At 46.5% G+C, this 19,629-nt stretch overlaps 1 protein-coding gene across 2 annotated transcripts; it reads right to left on the bottom strand.

The window, feature by feature from the left end:
* Window positions 1–2,795: 2,795 nt before the first annotated feature.
* On the bottom strand, window positions 2,796–14,423 carry LOC142843018 (apolipoprotein L2-like). 2 transcript variants are annotated; one of them, XM_075959778.1, is made up of 7 exons: window positions 14,379–14,423; window positions 13,843–13,945; window positions 9,445–9,634; window positions 6,730–6,840; window positions 6,546–6,575; window positions 5,707–5,820; window positions 2,796–3,902 (listed from the first exon to the last, which is right to left on the bottom strand). In XM_075959778.1, the coding sequence occupies exons 2-7, from the start codon at window positions 13,853–13,855 to the stop codon at window positions 3,044–3,046; spliced, it is 1,317 nt and encodes a 438-aa protein (XP_075815893.1). In that variant the 5' UTR covers window positions 13,856–13,945; window positions 14,379–14,423; the 3' UTR covers window positions 2,796–3,043. The 2 variants fall into 2 exon arrangements, with proteins under 2 accessions (XP_075815893.1, XP_075815894.1); XM_075959779.1 differs by lacking the exons at window positions 13,843–13,945; window positions 14,379–14,423 and having other exon boundaries at window positions 9,521–9,606.
* Between the last annotated feature and the right edge of the window lie 5,206 nt (window positions 14,424–19,629).

Raw genomic sequence — 19,629 nt, forward strand, 5'->3', positions numbered from 1 at the left:
TACAAGACTTTTGACTCTGGTTTTCTCACACTAGGCTTTCAATAGTAACTTTAGGAGCACCTACTGTGTGCTGACCATATTCTGAGCACTCCATGTCGTGTTCCTGTTCCTCTTACATTAAATAGCAGTAGCAATGACACTTAGTTGGGAAGTGGTAAGGAACTCGCCAAATTCACGTAATTAACCGACGATAGAAGTGGTCCTAACAGCTATGGGCATCCTAGCCAAGAGAATGGCCTCCTGTCCTATTTAGATTCAAGGAAAACTTCATTAGTTGGACTGTGACCATGAGAGGGAATTAAATGGGTATTTGAGAGAGAAGATGGCAATGTTCTGGCATCTGGGGGAGGGACCAGTGTGTAGCAGCCATAATAGTTAATATCAATGGAGGTAATAGCACCTGGGTGTGGACCCCCATGCTAGGGCTCATGGCTCTGTGGGGAGGAGACCCCGACTGTGCACACTTGCTCTGTCCACACTCAGCCTTTTGCCCTGAGCCAACTTGGTGACTGATACTTGGATCTGTCTCTTGAGGATCTCATAACTATTATCCCAGATGAGATCTTTCTTCGGAGATCTTTCATTGCCCACCATGTACACGGTACCCTGTGGTAAGAGGTATCCACAGTCACTTCACTTCCTTTTGTATTTACTTTTTTTCTTTGTCATGTGGACTGCATTAGAACAAGGCCACCATCACACTCCACCCAGCAGGGAGCAGAAGATCAACTCTATAAATTCATCCTAACACTTGTTTGAGTTCTTTAAAAAAATCTTCTCATTTTTCCTCTCATAGCACAGAACGCATCATAGAGATAGCAGGGAAGAAGGTGAGGTGTGAAATGTTATAGGGATTGTAACTGAATTGCAGACAGCATGTGTGTTAATAGCGCATGCCTCTCATTGTGTCTGAATTTGCAGAGATTGTTCTAGAAGGCTCTGACTTGATCAGTGGTTTAACTTACCGAATGAGTAGAATTCTGGAGTCTGTAAGGAAGTGGGCTACACCTAGAGACTATGGGTCACTCGGAGCATGTCATCGAATGCTGTTTCTTGACTGTGTCTCCTCCTGTCACTCCTTGTTCCTGGCTTCCATGTGGTAAACACTTGCCTTTGCCGTGCCTGCCCAGTGAGCTTGACCACAGCACAGCTTCGTTTTCCTCGCTGTGACTGCACTCAGTTCATGTGCTCACAGCGTCCTTGATTACTTATGAGAGACATGGGTTCGTAGAGCCGTTGTGACAATCAGGTAAAGAGCAGTCTATCACCATAAAGTGACACCCTGGTGATAATCCTTGAGGGTCCTGTGCCCTCCCTGTACACAGGACAACCGCCCAACTCTCCTTCTCCTCCATCATTTCCATTTCAATAGTTTATCTTTATAGCTGGGTTCAGATGTCACACGCGCTACAGCTGGGTCTGTGTTGACTGAGCACGTGCCAGGGACAGCCATCTGCAGTGCTGTGGACACCATGAATCCTTCCCTTTTTGTGGCTGAGGAGTCACAGCCCATCATGAGGACCATCCTATCTTCACACATACAGGACACCCTCAGCTGCCTGAGCTCAATGCAGACATCTCTGGGGGCAGCAGCTGCAGGCACAGTCCTGCTGCCTGTCACTTGTGTTCAGCAGGGACAACCTGGTCATAGCTCCTCCTCTGCACTGTCCTTCCTTCACCCTGTCCATCTCCCCTGTCCCTTTCTGGGGCCTCTACTCATCTCTGAGCCTCACTGGTCTCTGTCTATAGCCTTTCTTTTGCTAATAGCACTTCTAACACCTGAGATACATTGTTACATCACATACATTCATTTTAAGTACTTTTTAAATGCATCTCTATTTTGATAATATCCTGCTACCTACTAGAATAATACTTTTATCACCCATAAAATTTCTGTATCTATGAGAAGTCATGATGGACTGTCTCAGTTCTTCTACCACATCCTCCATGGCTTAGTTTTCTCCTTCATAAAGGAAAGTGTCTTCCTAGGTGGGCAGCAATGCGGAAGCGATCATTCACTGAAAGGGCTATGGTGCAGTTGTTTTGAGAGTCCTGAGAGCCTGGAAGAGTGCAGTGACAAAGGCACAGGCTCTTCAAGTAATCTGTGTCCTAAGGACCAGACTGATGGAGTCAGGAGAGAGGGCAGGGTTCAAGGTCAAGGATGTGGTGAGCTCTGGCGATGGCTCCTGAGTTTGGTCAGGGTCAGAATCTGAGCCCTGGCACAGTGTTCACTAACATGGGTAAATGGGCTCAGCAGTAGAGAGGACGCCATGCACTGAGGAGCAAGTTGTTGGGCAGCCCAGGAAACAGGTAGGTACTTTTCCAATTTTGTCTGGGCCAGCACTCCATTCTGTCACTGCTCGGCACCCCAGGGAGATGGTTTTGTCCACATCAAGCTTTCGCTTACCAGACATTCCAGTCCAAGGAAGGCTCGAAGGGGTTGAGAAGCAGAAGAATGTTCCTCTAATAGATAAGACCTACAATACACACAAGTCATCTCTCAGCCCAGTGTTCAGAACCTTGGGAAGAAGGCCACTTGAGCTGCAAAGGGAGAAGTGGACACCGCTCCTTTCCAGCTTCAGGGCACATCTATGGGGAGCGCTACACAAATAAGGAAAATGGTTCTTGTATCAATTTCAAATGTTCTTGTTAAACCACAAGAAAGACAAGTTTTTAAAATCACGATAAAAATCAGGAGGCAATTATTAACTCTTTATAGTCAACAATTTAGAAAACACATGTTATCATTTGGAAAAAACACACAAAGTCTGACAGGTCAGTGTTTATAAATTTATTCTTCAAATGTTATAGAATAAGGTTATCCCTCCATGTGCATCTCAACAGATCTCATCCAATTGCGCAGATTTTAAACTTCAATAGCAATTAAACCTCATCACTTCCCCAGACTGTGTCCTCTCCCTCTAGCAGGCACTCCTGCCACAGGGGCATTGCTGTGATGGGATACAGTCAGGGCCTCTCATGTGTCTGTGGCCTTGTTCAGGGCAGCGCCTACCTCCAGTTCTGAGCTGCACTGAAGAAGAGGTCACTGAGTCAGAATGTCATGCAACCGGGTGAGCTCCTGCAACTTCTGCTCCAGTTCCTGAGCCTTCTGCCGCAGCTTTGCAGCAGACTTTGTCTTTGCACCCTTCTGCAAATGCTTTGAGTCTTCTATGAGGTTGACCACATCTAGCACAAGGCTGAGACCTGCAATGGCCGCACCTATGAACTGGGCTCCTTTGGTCATTGCCAGAGCAGTGCTTCCAAAGGTTTTCTCCACCTGTGTGATGCTTTGGGATGACACCTTCCCTGTGGTCATTAGATGTTTGTTATTAATTGCTAGGCTACATTTGGATGCCTGGACGGCATCGATGCTATTCTTGATGATTTCCAGGTTCTTGATGGAACTCGCAGATGAGAAAGGAATTCTATGGGTGCTCTTCTCCACAACTTCTTCAATGCCCTTCACTGTGTTCTTACTGGTGGTCAGAACCTTGCTGACTTCAGCTTCTGCTGACTTCATGCTTACCTTTTCCACAATGGTTGTGGAAACACTCGTCACAGCTGCTGCTGCCCCAAGTCCCAAGCCTGTGGCTGAAAGTCCCAGACTGACCCCAGCTGTCACAGGTGCCAGAGTGAAACCAAGGATTGTCAGGACCCCAGACACAGCACCGGTGGAGCTGACCACCACTTGTGTGATGGTGCAGTCCTTGTGCACCTTGTCAATCTTGTCTGCAAGGGCGTGGAGCTTCCTGATGTGCTTCTGAAGCTCCAGTTTCGTCTGAGGATAAACTTCCAAAAACCTTTTCCTGTTTTGCAGGTCATTTTGGAGATTGTCTTTATTGTCTCCATTATTGTCCATGGTGGTCTCCCCATGAACTTCATGCAAGGCATCTTCCTCTTTCCTGTAAAAGGAGAGGCCAGCTGAGTAAGGAAGAGAGCTTGTAGGTAAGATCTGTCCTGCGGCAATCACAGAGTATCTGCTGTGAATGAAATGGAGGAGAGTCTTACAGCCTTATGACAAACCACAATGTCTTTGATTGGTAAGGAGACAATGAGTTAAAATCCATCTTAATGTGTCCTTTTCATTTTTCTTTTATGTGTATGAGTGTTTTGACGTGTGTGTGTGTGTGTGTGTGTGTGTGTGTCTGTGTGTGTCTGTGTCTGTGTGTGTGCATGTGCTCACACGTCGCCAGAGGAGCCCAGAAGAAGGCATCAGATCCCTAGAACTGAAGCCTGGAGTTACAGAGTTGTGAGTCATCATGACGGTGCTAGGAACTGGACTTCAGGCACCTGAAAGAGCAGACAGTGCTCTTAACCACCTGATCCATCTCTCTAGTCCTTTGATACACACTCCTATTGCTAGGCATTTAATAAAGGTCAATGTCATCACTACAAACATTCTTTTCAATAGGAACTCCAAACCAAGACAGAGACTAGAAAAAAATATATATCTCTTTCATTTAGGGAAACTTAGTATTCTTTGAAGAGTTCACTTCCTTCACAGAAAAACCTTCTACAGCCTATGACCTTTGGATTGATCTTGATTTTCCTGCGCATGGTAGGCCTGCCCTGCTCAGGCTTGTCAAGAATCCTTATCTGGTTGTGAGACTGCCCTACCTTTGATACTCAATAGTCAATCAAGTTCCCATGTCTAACTTATGGTGTCTTAGTCTTGACTTCCCTCAGGAGGAATGCTATGAGATCATTTTCACAATCCCCCTGCACTGTGCTATCTAAGCTCCTCACTCCGCTTGTCTGCCAGAGTCCCCAGCCGAATGCACATCCAGAACTGTTCTGCCTCCTTCCCTTAGAGAAACAGTCCTGAACAGCATCTTGCTGACTGCTAACTTGTATCAGAATAATTATTGGTTCTCAGAGGAGCTCTTGGTATGTGACACTCCATGTGAACTCTCACGTGACTGCACCGTGTCCTAAGGACAACAGAGGATTCTCCCTTAAGGCCCATGAAATGAATTGTAGATGTGACTAAGTTAGTTAAGTGTTTGCTATTGAAACACGTGGACCTGGGTTCAGTCTTGCAGCATCCATGTAGATTTGCTAGGTACTGGACATTGCCCGCAATCCCTGCGGTGGGGATGTAGAGACACAATGATCCCTGGTGCTCTCTTGGTCAGCCAGTGTAGTCAAACTGATGAGTTCCAGGCAAATAAAAGTAATCATATTTAGAGGGAATAGAGAAATGGCTTCTTTATTCACACCGTGTACTTTACTTCCAGAAAAACTGAGTTTGGTTTCCAGAATCCACGCTTGGTGGTTCAAGTCTGAAGGGGGTCTGAGGTCCTCTTTGGCCTTCATGGATAACACTGTGGATTAGGAATCTCATTCATGCCCTCCCTTAATTTCAATACTTTGGTCCCTTAAAGGCTTAATGTCCAAATGCAGTCACCTTGAGTTAGTGTTTTTCATAATAAGTTTAGGGACATAACTCAGTCCCTACCACTAGTGACACCATTAAGATAGCTCTTGTGGGAGTTGGGTATTTAGCTCAGTGGTAGAGCAGTTGCCTATCAAACACAAGGCCCTATGTTTGGCCTAAACTCTGAAAAACAGTATCACATATGATGCTCAGAAAAGACATTTAAACAGCCTGTCTCTAATGCCATTCAAGCTCTTTTGTACAGTTCGCTAACCCTATTCTTTTTTTGCAACTAGAGAAAAATCTTCATTGAGTCTGTGGCTGAGTACCTCTCTGTCTGGTCCTGCAGGTCATTTTGGAGTTTGCCATCATCCACATCTTTTTCTACATCAGGATCTGCAACCATCTCACCAGGGGCTTCACGCAAGGCAGTTTCCTTTTCCCTGTAACAGAAGAGACTGTCTGAGTGAAGAAGACAGCTTGTAAGATAAGCTCACACAAGTGCAAGAAGTACACACATGTGCTCACGCGCACACACACACGCACACACACAGAAATGCACAGATAAAAGCAATTCTTTTGTAAAAAAAATCAACTTTCATTGAACACCTACTGTGTGCTGGCCACATGATGATCTCCCCAAATACATCATCTTATTTTTCTTACAATGAAATTCAATTGTTGAAATAAAGCACAAGGAAAGTAATTAAGTTCTCATGGTCACAGGAACAGCAATGACAGAAATATTCTTATCCCCCTTGACTTCCATCTCCTCTCAACCAGAGTCTGTCCCTTGTTAGTGGATAGTATTGAGGAAATATTTGCTAATAAAAAAAAGAAAAAAAATTAAAGGGGCTGGATAGGCGGCTCATTAATACAGATCGTGTACTTCTTTTCCAGAAAAAGTGAGTTCTGTTCTAAAACCCACACTTGGTGGCTCAAGGCTGAAGGCGGTCTGATGTCCTCTTTTGGCCTCCGTGGATAATAAACAATGTGGTTTAGGAACTTCAGATTTGGTCCTTCAAATGTTCAATGTCCAAATACAGTCTCCTGGGGTTAGGCCTTGTCCAAATGGGTTTAGGTACATAACTCAGTCTCTACCATTGATGACGCCATTAAAATGTCTTATGTGGGGGTTGGAGATTTAGCTCAGTGGTAGAGCACTTACCTATCAGCCACAAAGTGTTGGCCCTCAGCTCTGAAAGAAAAAGAAATCTCCTGTGACAGGTGCTCAGAAAGACATTTAGATAACCTGTCCTTGATGAGATTCAAGCTATTATGCACAGTCTCCTAACCCTGTTGCTTTTTTCCCAACTAGACAGTAAAGCTTCATTGAGTGGGTGGCTGAGTACCTCCCTGTCTTGTCCTGCAGGTCATTTGGGGGCTCGTATTCATCTGCGTCTTGTACATCAGGATCTGTAACCATCTCTCCAGGAGTTTCACGCAAGGAAGTTTTCTGTTTCCTGTCATTGGAGAGGAGGTCTGAGTGACGAGGACAACTTGGAAGCTCACTCAGTGAAAGAAGTACACACTCACTCACACACGCATACACTCACTCAGTGAAAGAAGTACACACTCACTCACACACGCATACACTCACTCAGTGAAAGAAGTACACACTCACTCACACACGCATCCACGCATACACTCTCAAACTAAAATCAGTCTATCATTAGAAATCAGCTTTCAGTGAGCACCTACTATGTACTGGCCTGTGTGCTGGACACCTACTGTGTGCTGTCCATATGCTGATCTCCCACACGCATCCTCTTATTTTTCATACAATGAAAGTCAATGGTCTCCAAATAAAGCAGAAGGAAAGAAACTAAGTTCTCAGGAACAGCAACAAACAAAAATGGCAGAAACAATCTTGCTCCTTGTGGCTGCCAACTCCCCTCAATCAGAGACTGCCCCTTGTTAGTGGGTAGTATTGAGGAAATATTTGCTGAGCAGGGACACCCTGGAGCCCAACTACTTTGACTGCCTGGGTAGAGTATTCCTGTGCAGAAAAAGCCAACTAGGTATGGGCTCTGGTGGCAAGCCACGGTGCCCATGGAAGTTACCTGGGAAGACATCTAATACCTAGAAATGGAGTTTCAGACAGTTGTGAGCCATCATGAAGATGCTAGAACCTGGACTTGAGTCATCTGGAAGAGTTGCCAGTGCTCTTAACTGCTGATTCGTCTCTCTAGTCCTTTGACACTCCCTGTCATTGTTAGGCATTTAATGAAGACACCTTCCTCTCAAGGTAATTTTCACCACTGGAAAGTTCTTCTTAAAGAGAACTCTAAATAAGATAGATATGTGTGGTTAGAGAAAAAAAATTACTTTTTAATTTAGGAAAGTTAGTATTCTCTGAAGAGTTCACTTTTCCCAAAGAAAAACCTTCTATGTCCTTCCTCAGTTGCTGAGACATGACCTGTCTACACTACAGCGATGTCCACATTTGCCTGGACATTGGGCTCTGAGACTCTGCAAATTGCACACCCGTGAGAGAGAAACCCTGCACAGGTATTCTTTGAAGCTGATGTCTCTTTGCTCTGCAGCTGTGTGCACACCTGAGCTGGTGGGGCCGCTCACAGCTAAGACCCTTCCCCTCAAAACCCTGCACACAAAGCTCCCTTCCAGCTGTGAGCAGAAGATAAAGAACCATGAGTGGATCCCCGTTTCCATGTGGGTCCCATCCCCAAGGCACCTCACTGTGCCTGCAAGTGTTTCCAGCAGGCAGAACCGAGAAAACACAACATGTAGGTTCCCTAGCTCTCGCTAGAATTCCCAGGCTGAGAAGGGTGATGTGTGGTGGGATTTTGCTGTCATTTCTGACCTTCAGGGGAACTAGACACAAAAGGCCTGTGTTCCAAGAGAGATGGAAACCCTGGATCTCTTGCGGGGACTCTGTATGTGATCAAGGACCACGAAATTTCTGGACACTGAGTCTCATGTTGACAAATACTTTTCGTTGAATCAACTTTACTTAAGTTTTCATAAACTGCTCCCAGAGTGTGACTTAATCTTGGCTTTCTGTGCCTTTTCTGAGCATGGCTGGTGTTCCCTGCCCAGACTTGTCAAGAATCTTAAGTCAGGTTGTAAGACTGCCCTACTTTTGATACTCAATACTCAATCAAGTTCCTGTGTTTAACTTCTGGTGTCTTAGTCTTGACCTCCCTCAGGAGGAATCCCATGAGGTCAGCTTCACAGTGCCCCTGCTCCCTGCTCACTACTGCCCCTCACTCAGCTTGTCTGCCAGAGTCCCCAGCTGAATGCCTATCCAGAAGTGTTCTGTCTCTTTCCCTTAGAGCAGCAGCCCAGACCAGCACCTTCCTGACTGTTAACTCGTGTTTAGAATACGGCTTCTCTACCAAGGCATCTTTCTTGGTGTGTGTCGCTCATTGTTAGCTTTCACATAACTGTGCTGTGTCTTGAGGACAGCAGAAAATTCTCCCTTGATATCTAGATGCCCCCTTAGAATGTGGCTAATTTGATAAAGCGTTTGCCATACAAACACGTGGACCTGAGTTCTGTGTTCCAGAGTCCACATAGAAAAGCTAGGTGCAATTCTTTCTATCAGGCTACTGTTACCTTAACCCAAACCACACAACGATGCAACAATGAAAGAGTCTCCATGTAGAACACTGATGCAAAAACTTCACAAAATATTGGCAAACTGAATCCTAGAACACGTAAAAAAATCATTCATCATGAACATGTAGGGTTCATCCCTTACCTGCAGGGATGGTTCAATATAAGAAAATCTGTCAATGGCCGGGCGGTGGTGGCACACGCCTTTAATCCCAGCACTCGGGAGGCAGAGGCAGGCGGATCTCTGTGAGTTCGAGACCAGCCTGGTCTACAGAGCTAGTTCCAGGACAGGCTCCAAAGCCACAGAGAAACCCTGTCTCGAAAAAAAAAAAAACAAAAAAAAGAAAATCTGTCAATGTATCCACAATATAAACAGACAGAAAGACTAAAACACATGATCATCTTCTTAGCAAGGATTTTGTCCTTGGCAAAATCCACTCCTCTACATGATAAAAGTTTTACGGAGATCGGAGATATAAGGAACTTACCTAAATATAATATAAACAATAAACAACAAGCCGACAGCCAACATCAAATTAAATGGAGAGAAACTGGACAAACCACCTCTTTCTACAAGTTCTCTTCCAGATTCCTCTTTAGTTGGCAGGAGCTGCAGGGCCTCTGTGTTCCTTGTGTCCCAGAGATACTCAACCACAGACATGATGAAGCCTTTCCTCTCTGGATGGGAAGAAAAAGGAATATGATTAGAAGACCATGCTAGAGACCTTGAACGACTTCAGGAACTAGGTTTTAAAATGTGTTCTGAGCATCTGTCCCTTCAGGTATAATCTGGTGTCACTTTTGGTAGGGACTGAGTTGTGTCCCTTAACACATTTGTTAAAGCTCTATCCCCAGGTGACTGTATTTGGAGATAGAAAAGGAAAAAAGTGAGGTTGTGAGTGAGGTCCCTGACCCAAAATGTTAGTGTCCTCACAGCAGCCAGAAGAAGCGCCCTCCCTCCATTCGCTCCTTCTCTGTCTCCCCCACCCTCCCCTTTCTCCCTTTCCCTTACTCTCTTCTCTCCAGACACACAAGAGAGACTATGAACTAGAACAGAGAAGAGAATCCCTCTACCGACTTGGAAGAGAGTGCCCCCCCCAGGGCTAATCTGCCATACTTTGATTGTGGTTGCTGGATTCCAGAACAGTGATAGAAGAGGTCTTTTCTCTTTAAACCACCTACCCAGTGTCACTTTGTGATGGCATCCTGAGAGGACAGATATATCAGGGAGATGTCATGGTGCTTTGCAGAGACACGTATGGTTTTCAGCTCAGAACAGTTAGAAAGTGAGTCTCTCATCCCCAGGAAGAGGGAGAGTCCAGTGAATGCATCCATCTACTGTGTGCCTGGGGCCCAGTCCTTGAATGTGATGTTTTCCCTTGATTTTTATTTTATGTATGGGAATATTTGCCTGCTTGCATTTATGTCTTTGTACCATGTGTGTGTCTGGTGACCAAGAGGTCCTTGGGTCCCCTGGATCGGCAGTTACAGCCTGCTGTGAACCTGATGTGGGCGTTGGGAACTGAGTTCCAGAAGAATAGAGCTACAAAGTGAGAGACTGTCTTTTAAAAAAAAAAAAGACAACAAACAAACAAAACGTTAAAAAGAAGTGGAATTGGCAATGCCAGGGGAAAGAAGACAGGAAGAGCGAGCACCCATGGATGATTCCGTGTATGCACATACGCACACACATAGACACGCCAACACTCTACAAATTCAAATTTTAAATCTTTTACAATACTTTTAAGTGATTTCTGAATTTTCATTTTAATTGTCTCATTGTAATTGTATGCATGGATGTAACACAGTATGATATTTCATGATAAATTATTATGTTATTAGTTTAAAATTTTATCATTCAGTTAAGAATGTTCAAAATAGGGCTGAGAGATGGCTCAGCAGTTAAGGGCTCTGGCTCTTCTTCCAGAGAACAGAGGTTCAATTCCCATCACCCATGGGCACCTCACAATTATCTGTAACTTCAGCACCGCGAATTCAGCACCCTCACACAGACATACATGTAGGAAAATACAAATTCACATAAAATGAAAATAAACAAATCATTTTTTTAAAAGCTTGTTCAAAATTCAATTCTCACTATCACTACCTTTTTAAAAAAATTTTTTTTTGAAACAGGGTTTCTCTGTGTAACAGCCCTAGTTGTCCTAGAACAAGCTCTGTAAACCAGGCTGGCTTCGAACTCACAGAGATCCTCCCGCCTCTGCTTCCTGAGTGCTGGGATTAAAGGCTTGGCCACCACCACCTGGCCCTATTCAGCATTTCTGATGTGTGATAAATGGAATCCTGAAATGACGGTGGCGACCCATAACCCAGCACATCGCAGATGAGGCAGGAGGATTGTGAGTCTGCGGTCAACTTGGGTGACATAGCAAGACTTTTTTTGAGTGGCAGGGAAGAGAGAGGGGTAGGGAGAAAAGGAGAATTAAGAAAGGAGGAGGCACACTGGGCAGTTCCAGCAGTAAAGGCCTTCATTCACGACCAGCAGCAGAACACGTGAACATCCCGATAAGGAGACCAACATCGTAATGGCTGCAAATCTTCTCAGGTCACTTGAGGTCAGTTCCTGCCCACGCGATGTGGGGGTTATGATATTAAAGAGAAGGGAGTGAGGACAAGCTGTGTTGTAACATACCTGGAGGGTGTGCCTCTCGCGGTTGAAATTGACATTTCAAGGACACACTACTGAGACCAAGTGCCAGAAAGACTCCTGCTGTGATGGACACGCTAAGATCGTCAGCACACGGGGTCTCTGCTATTGTGATGACACACTCAGATCGTCAGCACACGGGGTCTCTGCTATTGTGATGGACACTAAGATCGTCAGCACACGGGGTCTCTGCTATTGTGATGAACACACTAAGATCGTCAGCACACGGGGTCTCTGCTATTGTGATGGAGACTAAGATCGTCAGCACACGGGGTCTCTGCTATTGTGATGACATGCTAAGATCGTCAGCACACGGGGGTCTCTGGTTGGTGGGACCCTCCATGCTGACCCTGGTTTCCTCGTGTGTCAGGATCTGGCACCCCAGCACCTGCCCAGGCTTTCCAGGCCTCCCCATTTAGAAGGGAACACTTACCCTGCAGACTCCACGTGCTCTGTATCCTTCCTCATTAACTCTAGAGCCTCCTGCATGCTCTAAGTTCCCCACATCTAAGCTTTCCTCCCTTCCTTATTCTACTGCATGATTTTTCCCTGTTATTAACATCTATTTATTGTCAAAAGTGGAGAGTTTTGAAACGCCATTTCAGTCAAGTTTATCATGTATGTTGGCAATATTCACTCGGTACCTTCTCCAGTTACTAGTCTGCCTTTGGCTAATAGTTCCCCTCTATGTCCCTCTATGTTCTCTCTCTCTCTCTCTCTCTCTCTCTCTCTCTCTCTCTCTCTCTCTCTCTCTCTCTCTCTCTTTTTCTCTCTCTCTCTCTCTCTCTAGTCTAGGTTCCACATTTGAAAGAAAACAGTCAATAATTGTCTTTAAATCTGACTTATTTTTGTCAACAGGATGCCCCACAGTTCCACCATTTTCCTGCAGGTGGCACACTTTCATTCATCTTCATGTCTGAATAAATTCCATCATCATGTGCACCTCATTGTCCCTATGATCTGTTGATGTGCAGGATTGCTCTTCCCATGTCTCAGTTATTGTGAATCTCACTGTGATGGCCATGAAGGCCCCAGCTCCTCTTTAACGCACGCATGGAGGCTCTTTGGGAAGTACATCTTTGGCTGGGATAAGTTGGCCACATTGAAGTTCTATTGATGTCCTGACCATGTACACAGCTCTGTAGTTTTCTCTCTCTCATTCTTTAACATGCCTGCTGTGCAGTGTGGGTTGGCCAAGCTGAGCAAATGACTTGACTGCCTAAGCGGCAGAGGTGAGGGAAGAAGACAGTGAGCACAGGGCTCAGGACACCAGTGTGGAACAAGGGCTGGTGTAGGGGGCTTCCTGGGCTTAGGGCTGTTCCTGGGTAGAGTCACTTCTGAGCAGACCTTTCTTGTTGTTGTTATTGTTTTTTCTGGTCTTATGTTTCTTTCTTTTTTTTTTTTTTGGTTTTTTTCGAGACAGGGTTTCTCTGTGGCTTTGGAGCCTGTCCTGGAACTAGCTCTGTAGACCAGGCTGGTCTCGAACTCACAGAGATCCGCCTGCCTCTGCCTCCCGAGTGCTGGGATTAAAGGCGTGTGCCACCACCGCCCGGCCTGGTCTTATGTTTCAACTTCACTTTTTTACATGACAAAAGAAAAACCAGGCCTGGCTTGAGACCAACACATTGGGAAAACAAGCTCTGGTCCTGGCTGTGCAGGGCTGTACAGTGGATGGGGATTAGGTCGCCTAGAGTTAATGGGGTGTAGTAGAGGCTGCAGCAGGCTCTGCTCTGCCTGGACACATGGGGACACTCGGCCCTGAATAGGTAATAGGAGGTGAGAATCTCCAGGTAACATATATGGACTGTGGGCAAGGTCTCTCTCTGGGGTGTAGTAACTTCCTGCTGAAGCAGTTAGGACAGGCAGATGTCTAAGCTGGTGCGGGGTGGGCTCCCTCCTCAGGGACAGCGCCACAGGGTCAGCTGAGAGCGAGCCACCAAGAGACAGCTGGAGCTGCCTCCCATCTTCACATTCCCTACCTCCTGTTACCTCGGTTCCTCCCTCCTTGGCTTCCATTTTTCAGACTAGGTATTGCTGAAGTTACTCCTGAGAATGCATCCCTAGAGAAGATGAGGATGTGGGGCTGCTCTAACCCAGGACTGGGAGCTCTCTGCTCCCACTTGGGGTTCTCCTCCTGCATCTTTGACTCCTCAGCAGGCCTCAGCAGGGAGGCCCTGGAGTCCTAGGCCATGAGCAGCACAGAGAACAGACTGATTACCTGAGGAGTCCATGACAGCTGTGGGTCTTGGTGTCACTCAGGGGATCCTGACAGCTTTCCTTACAGCTCACTGGGTGTCCAGGCTACAGGAGGAAATAACAACCTGTGGGACAGAATGGGGACAGCTCTGTGACCAGGGATCTGGTGACCCACAGGTCTCTCCATGGTGACTCCTAGGATAGAAAGAACTGAACCCAAATCTTGTTTGCTCCCTCAAGTTCTCCTCCTCCCATTATTCTTTTTTAAAGATATAGTTGGGGGCCTGGTCCCCCGAGGGGTAGTAGCAGGTGACCCAAGGCCTGGGTGAGTCCCTGAGACCTTGGTGGGTCGCCTTGGCAGATGGGAAACTGCAGTGGGTGAGAGACAGAAAAATACCTCACACAGAGAGATTGGGTATAGAGTTTATTTAGTGGGTTATGAAGGGAAAAAGGAAATGAGGAAGGAGATAAGGGGGAAGAAGAAAGAGAAGCAGAGAGAGAGAAAGAGAGAGTTGGGGGAGAGAGATAGAGAGGAAGGGGAGAGAGAGCAGAAGTTACCTCTTCAGGATAGAGAGCTCAGGATGTAGGAGGCGAGAGATCTGCTTGCCTCAGTTAAAGGCAATGGTTGGGAGTGGGCAGGGCTTACCTCTTAAAGGGACAGGGTACCCAGGTGACAGGACAGGCTAGTAAATCATAACATTCCCACCTCTTTTTTATAATGCAAAGGCTGGAAGTTAGGCACAACAGGTTAAAGAAATCAGGAGGGAGGATTCTCAAGACAGCTTCCTGCTTATTTGTGGGCATTGTCTTGGGGGGACCTGAGAAAACTGGGTGCTGGTCATATCCTGGGGTAGCTGGTCACTTTTCATCTGTCCAGGGTTGGTGGTATGGAACTATCCAGTGTCTCTTGGACCTAGCAAGGTATTAACAGAACAGAGGACAAAGTTAAAATTAGGAAGAAAAATTTTTCAGTATCAGGGAATTGAGAAGGGTGTATCTGACCTGTTTAAGGTGGATCCTTTAATTGAGCTCCCTGGAACTTACAAGAACTTTTTGGGTTTATGAAAACATAAGTTTTAAACAGCAGCATATTTATACCACAATGACTGTGACAGATATTTTTGTATAATGAAAAGTATCTTTAAGACTATGAAAGGCAGCATGAGAGAGAATTTTGTCCTAACATCTTCTGTATAACTTGCAGGTACACACCTTAACAACATTTATTTTGTATTTTACTGAAATTTTTTGGTGAGGTTGTCCTTTTAAATGACAAAACCTCTCAGCTGTCAAACTGCATCAGAGATCTTTGAGAAGGATAAAATTTTACTTGAGTTATCAATTAAAAAAGCAACAGAGAACTTACTTGGTTGGCACCTAGAGCTACTCCTCAGAGTCCTTTATGGTCGCTGAGGGTCATATTTGCCTTTTGCTGTTTAGTGCAGGGTCTGCCAGGTTTTAGAAGATCCTGTGAGTTAGAAATCTGTAGGAAGACAAGCCTACCTTGACCTGAGCAGCTAGGCTGTCAATTCCAGTGATTCTGTCCACTGTCTGGATACCTTCAGTTTAGATGAAAGGCAGTTTTGGTCAGCATTTGATAAAGCAAGTTGTGGATGGACGTTGTTCTGTGCCTATCTGTCTTCTGTCTTCTTTGGAGGAAATAGCGTGCTGCTGCTAAGAGCCAAACTGTCTCTTTCTGTTACGAAAAGTTTTTTAATAATTAAATATTTAAGTTCCATATTTCCCAGATCTCTGGCAGTTGAGGGCTGCTTATCAGGTATAACTACAGTATAGAATCTGCCTGCCTGGAGAAGCGAGTCTAAGCTGGACTGCAATGGCTCTCAGCTTAGCAGAAGCTAATGGTGGAACAGACAACAGTAGAGAACGGCTTAATATATTCTAAAGCAGGGTCGGATTACATAAATAGTGCTTTTTGTAAGAGGCTTAAAAGTGTGTACCAATTTAGAACATGAGAGTTGTTGTTTTGTAGTCTGGAATGAGATAAGTAAACAGACAATTATAACGTGTAACAGTAAATATACACGTATTTACACCCAGTTGAATTTAAGTTTTTATACACATATAGCTAAATGAAAAGTGAGCAGAAGGAAGCTGGCTAGGGGCGGGACCTCACACGGAGGGTGAGGTCAAAGAAAATGGCGGCAGCCATGGTTGTCCATGAGGTGTGACTATCTAAATTTAGTTAGAATGTGGTTTGTTTTCCATAGCTGAAATGTGAGAACGACAAAAACAACACAAACCCCAGGGCAACTAGCCGGATGTCTCCAGGCTGGGGGGTGGGGGTGGGGGGGATTGGTAATAAAGTCAAGCTGATTCCCAGCCTCTTGGCTCAGGAACCAGGGGCTAGAGACACCTGTTGTGCCTAACTTCCCACCTTTTTATTATAAGAGATGGGAATGTTATGATCTACTAGCCTGTCCTGTCACCTGGGTATCCTGACCCTTCCCAACCCTCTCCTTCCACTGAGATAAGGAGGTCTCTTGCCTCCTCAGCATGAGCTCTCTCTCTTTCCATCTCTGTCCTGCAAAGGTAGCTTCTGCTCTCTCCTCCCCAACCCTGCCTCTCTCTCGCTTATTCCCCCTTCTTCCTTTTCCCCCATAACGCACTAAATAAACTCTATACCCAAGCTCTCAGCATGATGTATCTGTCTATCACCTGCTGCAGTCTCCCACCTGCTAAGGTGACCCTCCAAGGCCTCCTCTCTTACGACTCAACCCACCTCCTTCCAGGCTACTCTACTACACGACCCAGATAGCAGCATGCTTAACCTTCCTTCAACACAGGGTGCTCTCCTAACCCCCACCCTCACCCTCTGGTTCCTGTCCCCACAAATCTCATCTCTCTTCTCATACTCCTACCTTCCCCTGCCTAAATGATTCCAAACATTCGCCGCCAACTGACTCCCCTATAATCATAGATACCCAGATGTCCTCAGACATCAAACACTCTGAACCAATCCCAAGCAGGGTCACATCTGACCCCAGGTATCGAGTGGGCAGAGTCCGAGCAAATATTCCAAGAAACTGTGTGCAGGGTGACAGAGGCAGCTGGTAGCAGCCCAAGGAGAGAAGGAATCGACTTTGCAGTCAGGTTGTGGTGGTCAAGCAAACCCGAGTCCATTGACCCCAGAGAGCACTCCAAAAACTGGAAAGAGTGCTGCAGGGGTGGGGATATGGGGGACACTGGGCTTCCTGGAGCAGGCTATGGGTGTGTGTGTCCCAACCCCCACACGGATACAGGAGAGCCCCCGCCCTTTCCACTCATACCCTAACAGGAGCTCAAAGGGCTCAGAAGGTAGATGGCTGCCAGCCACCTGCTCAGTCCCTGTCCCAGAATCCTGGTCAAGTCTCTCTATTCTGAAACCTCAGTTTCCTCACAAGGCCTGACCCAGAGTGAAGGTTCAGAGTCAGGTTGGGTGCAAAAACCCTGGGTGGGGTCCTTGTGTCTCAAAAAGCAGTCCTTGTCCCCATTCTGATTAAGTCAGAGCACCCCAAAGCCAGCTTTGCCTGTCCAGGCCCCCACACAGAGATGTGTGGTCCCCCTATCCCCTATCTTGTTGCTTCCTGTTTCCCAGTGGAGGGACACTGAGAGCAGACTCCTCCCTGAGGTCTCCTGGTCACGTGTCAGGAACCTGGTGCACATGCTGCATCCCATAGGTTCTATGGTCCCATCTGAGGAGCCCCTCACTGTGTCTCATGAGCAGATGGGAAGGGGGAGCAGCTGGACTCCAAATCTGCTGCAAGGCTAGTTTCATTGATGCAGTGTCTGTGACCCGAGGCAGATGCCTGACCTTGTTGAACTTATCAACAAAACAGGGGCCATGTTCCTCTTTCAGAGAGGCTGTGGGGGTGTGCAGATGTGAGAGCTTAGACATTCCCCAATTTACACAAAAACTTCAACAGGCTGAGTTTGGATGGAGCTGGACGTCCTTAGCTGTGTGGACATGGTGACCAGCTGTGCATCCAAGTGGTTACCGAACACGGCCTCCTGTTGATTTACCCAAACCAGAAAACCAAAGAGAAAAAGTCCCACTTGGCAAGGAACTGACAGAACCCAGGAAATTTGAGTCTTGCTGGATGCTACCCTCATCCCACGCTCCTGGCTGACCCACTCAAAGGAGTGACCTTAGTCCTAGGTTCTTAGCTGAACCCATTTTAAATGGGGGGGGTCATCTCTGTGGCCTGGAGGGGAAAGACCCGGCACCACAGACTCAGGGACCCTCCACAAATCACCCCCTGTACCTCCTGGGTTCTGTTTATCCCCTCATTCCCCAGCTACAGCCTCAGCACCACCCCCACCTCCTGGGTTCTGTTGATGCTGACCTTGGTGCTGCCGAGGATGGCGTGCACAGCATCTATCTGGTCATCTACTTTTGTGGGTTCTCCTCCCAGGAACTCCTGCTCCGAATCACTCAGTATCACATCCTCTCAGGCCAACAGGCCCCCAAACCTTAGTAGGCCCCCAGACCTTAGCACAGCTGACTCCATGATGGAAGCACCATTCAGACCACAAACCCAGCACATAGACAGCATCACCTGACATAAGGAAAACTAAATTCTAACCCATCAAATTCCATGGTTCTCCTGGAAGTCTCTAAATGGGCTTTGTAGCTTCTGGAGTCAGCTCCTGGCTGACTGTTCTGCTTAACTGAAGTATGCCATGCCAGGATATGGTTTTTATGCTTAAAACTCACCCTGAGAAAGGCTCAATGCAATACTGGGATTTGGAGTACAGTTGTAGATACTGGGGGACTAACAAAGACTTTCTATTGGCTCGAGTCTGTGTCTGAATAGCCTTCTCTGGTGGATTCCCACATTTCTGGAGATCCCTAGAGACATCAGATCCCCTCAGAGCGGGAAAGAGCATAGTGGTCAAGGAGTTCAAAGGGGGTAGGAAACCTTCAACATTTCAGGTCCCCAGGATTCCCTTTGGTTACTTCCTGCCTGCTATGCCCAGTCTGTGGGGACCGCAAAAGACCACCAGGGAGACAGGCTCACCAAAATGCAAAAAGCAAGGATTATTATGTGCACAATACAAGCTGACAGGGAGCTCGTCAAAGCAACTGGTGCAGCAGGGGCAAGAGGAGGTACCCTGCCCTTCTAGAGGGCATTATTTAAAGGCAAAACCCAGAAAATTTACATTAGCGGAGTGTGGGGTGACGGGCTCAATCCTGACCGACTCTTGTCCAGGGACTTCAGAAATTTTACTTTTGAACCTTGCCTGTTGCTTGTCACGTTTTCTTATTAGCTGACCCTCAGGTGGGGACATTCTGTAATTATCTGTACTTTCCAGACGGCTACTGTGCCCCTAGCCATTTCTGAGGACTGGAATGTTTTACAGGAGATATCTTACACAAGACACAAGATGGAGGCAGAGGACAAAATGGAGGAACTTTGGTTCTTCACTGCCTAATATTTCCGAGGGGTCGGACACCTCCACTGGAAAAAAGAAACGCATTAGAATGTCACCTTCTGAAGGTAAGTCTCGTTAAGAGGCCGGACATGGCCATTGATCAGTGTCCGGGATCTGTGTGAGACGGCACCAGACTCCCCTGGTCTGCTCAGGTGTATGAATGTGTGGCGTCCACCCCTGGTTGTCTCTACTGTGTGTCTCTCTATGTGTTTCTGTCAGTTCTATTTCCCTGAATTGATCTGAGCAGTGGCGTTCTCTGGTGTGAGAGAGGGAAAAAAAAAAGACAAAACAAAACGGTCTGTCTGTTTATGACCTGTGCCTTCTTGTCGGGGACCTGAATCCTTTTGGTTCCGCTAGGTCACCCAGAAGCCTAAAT

This window comes from Microtus pennsylvanicus, chromosome 2 (assembly GCF_037038515.1).
Source record: "Microtus pennsylvanicus isolate mMicPen1 chromosome 2, mMicPen1.hap1, whole genome shotgun sequence".
NCBI lineage: Eukaryota > Metazoa > Chordata > Mammalia > Rodentia > Cricetidae > Microtus > Microtus pennsylvanicus.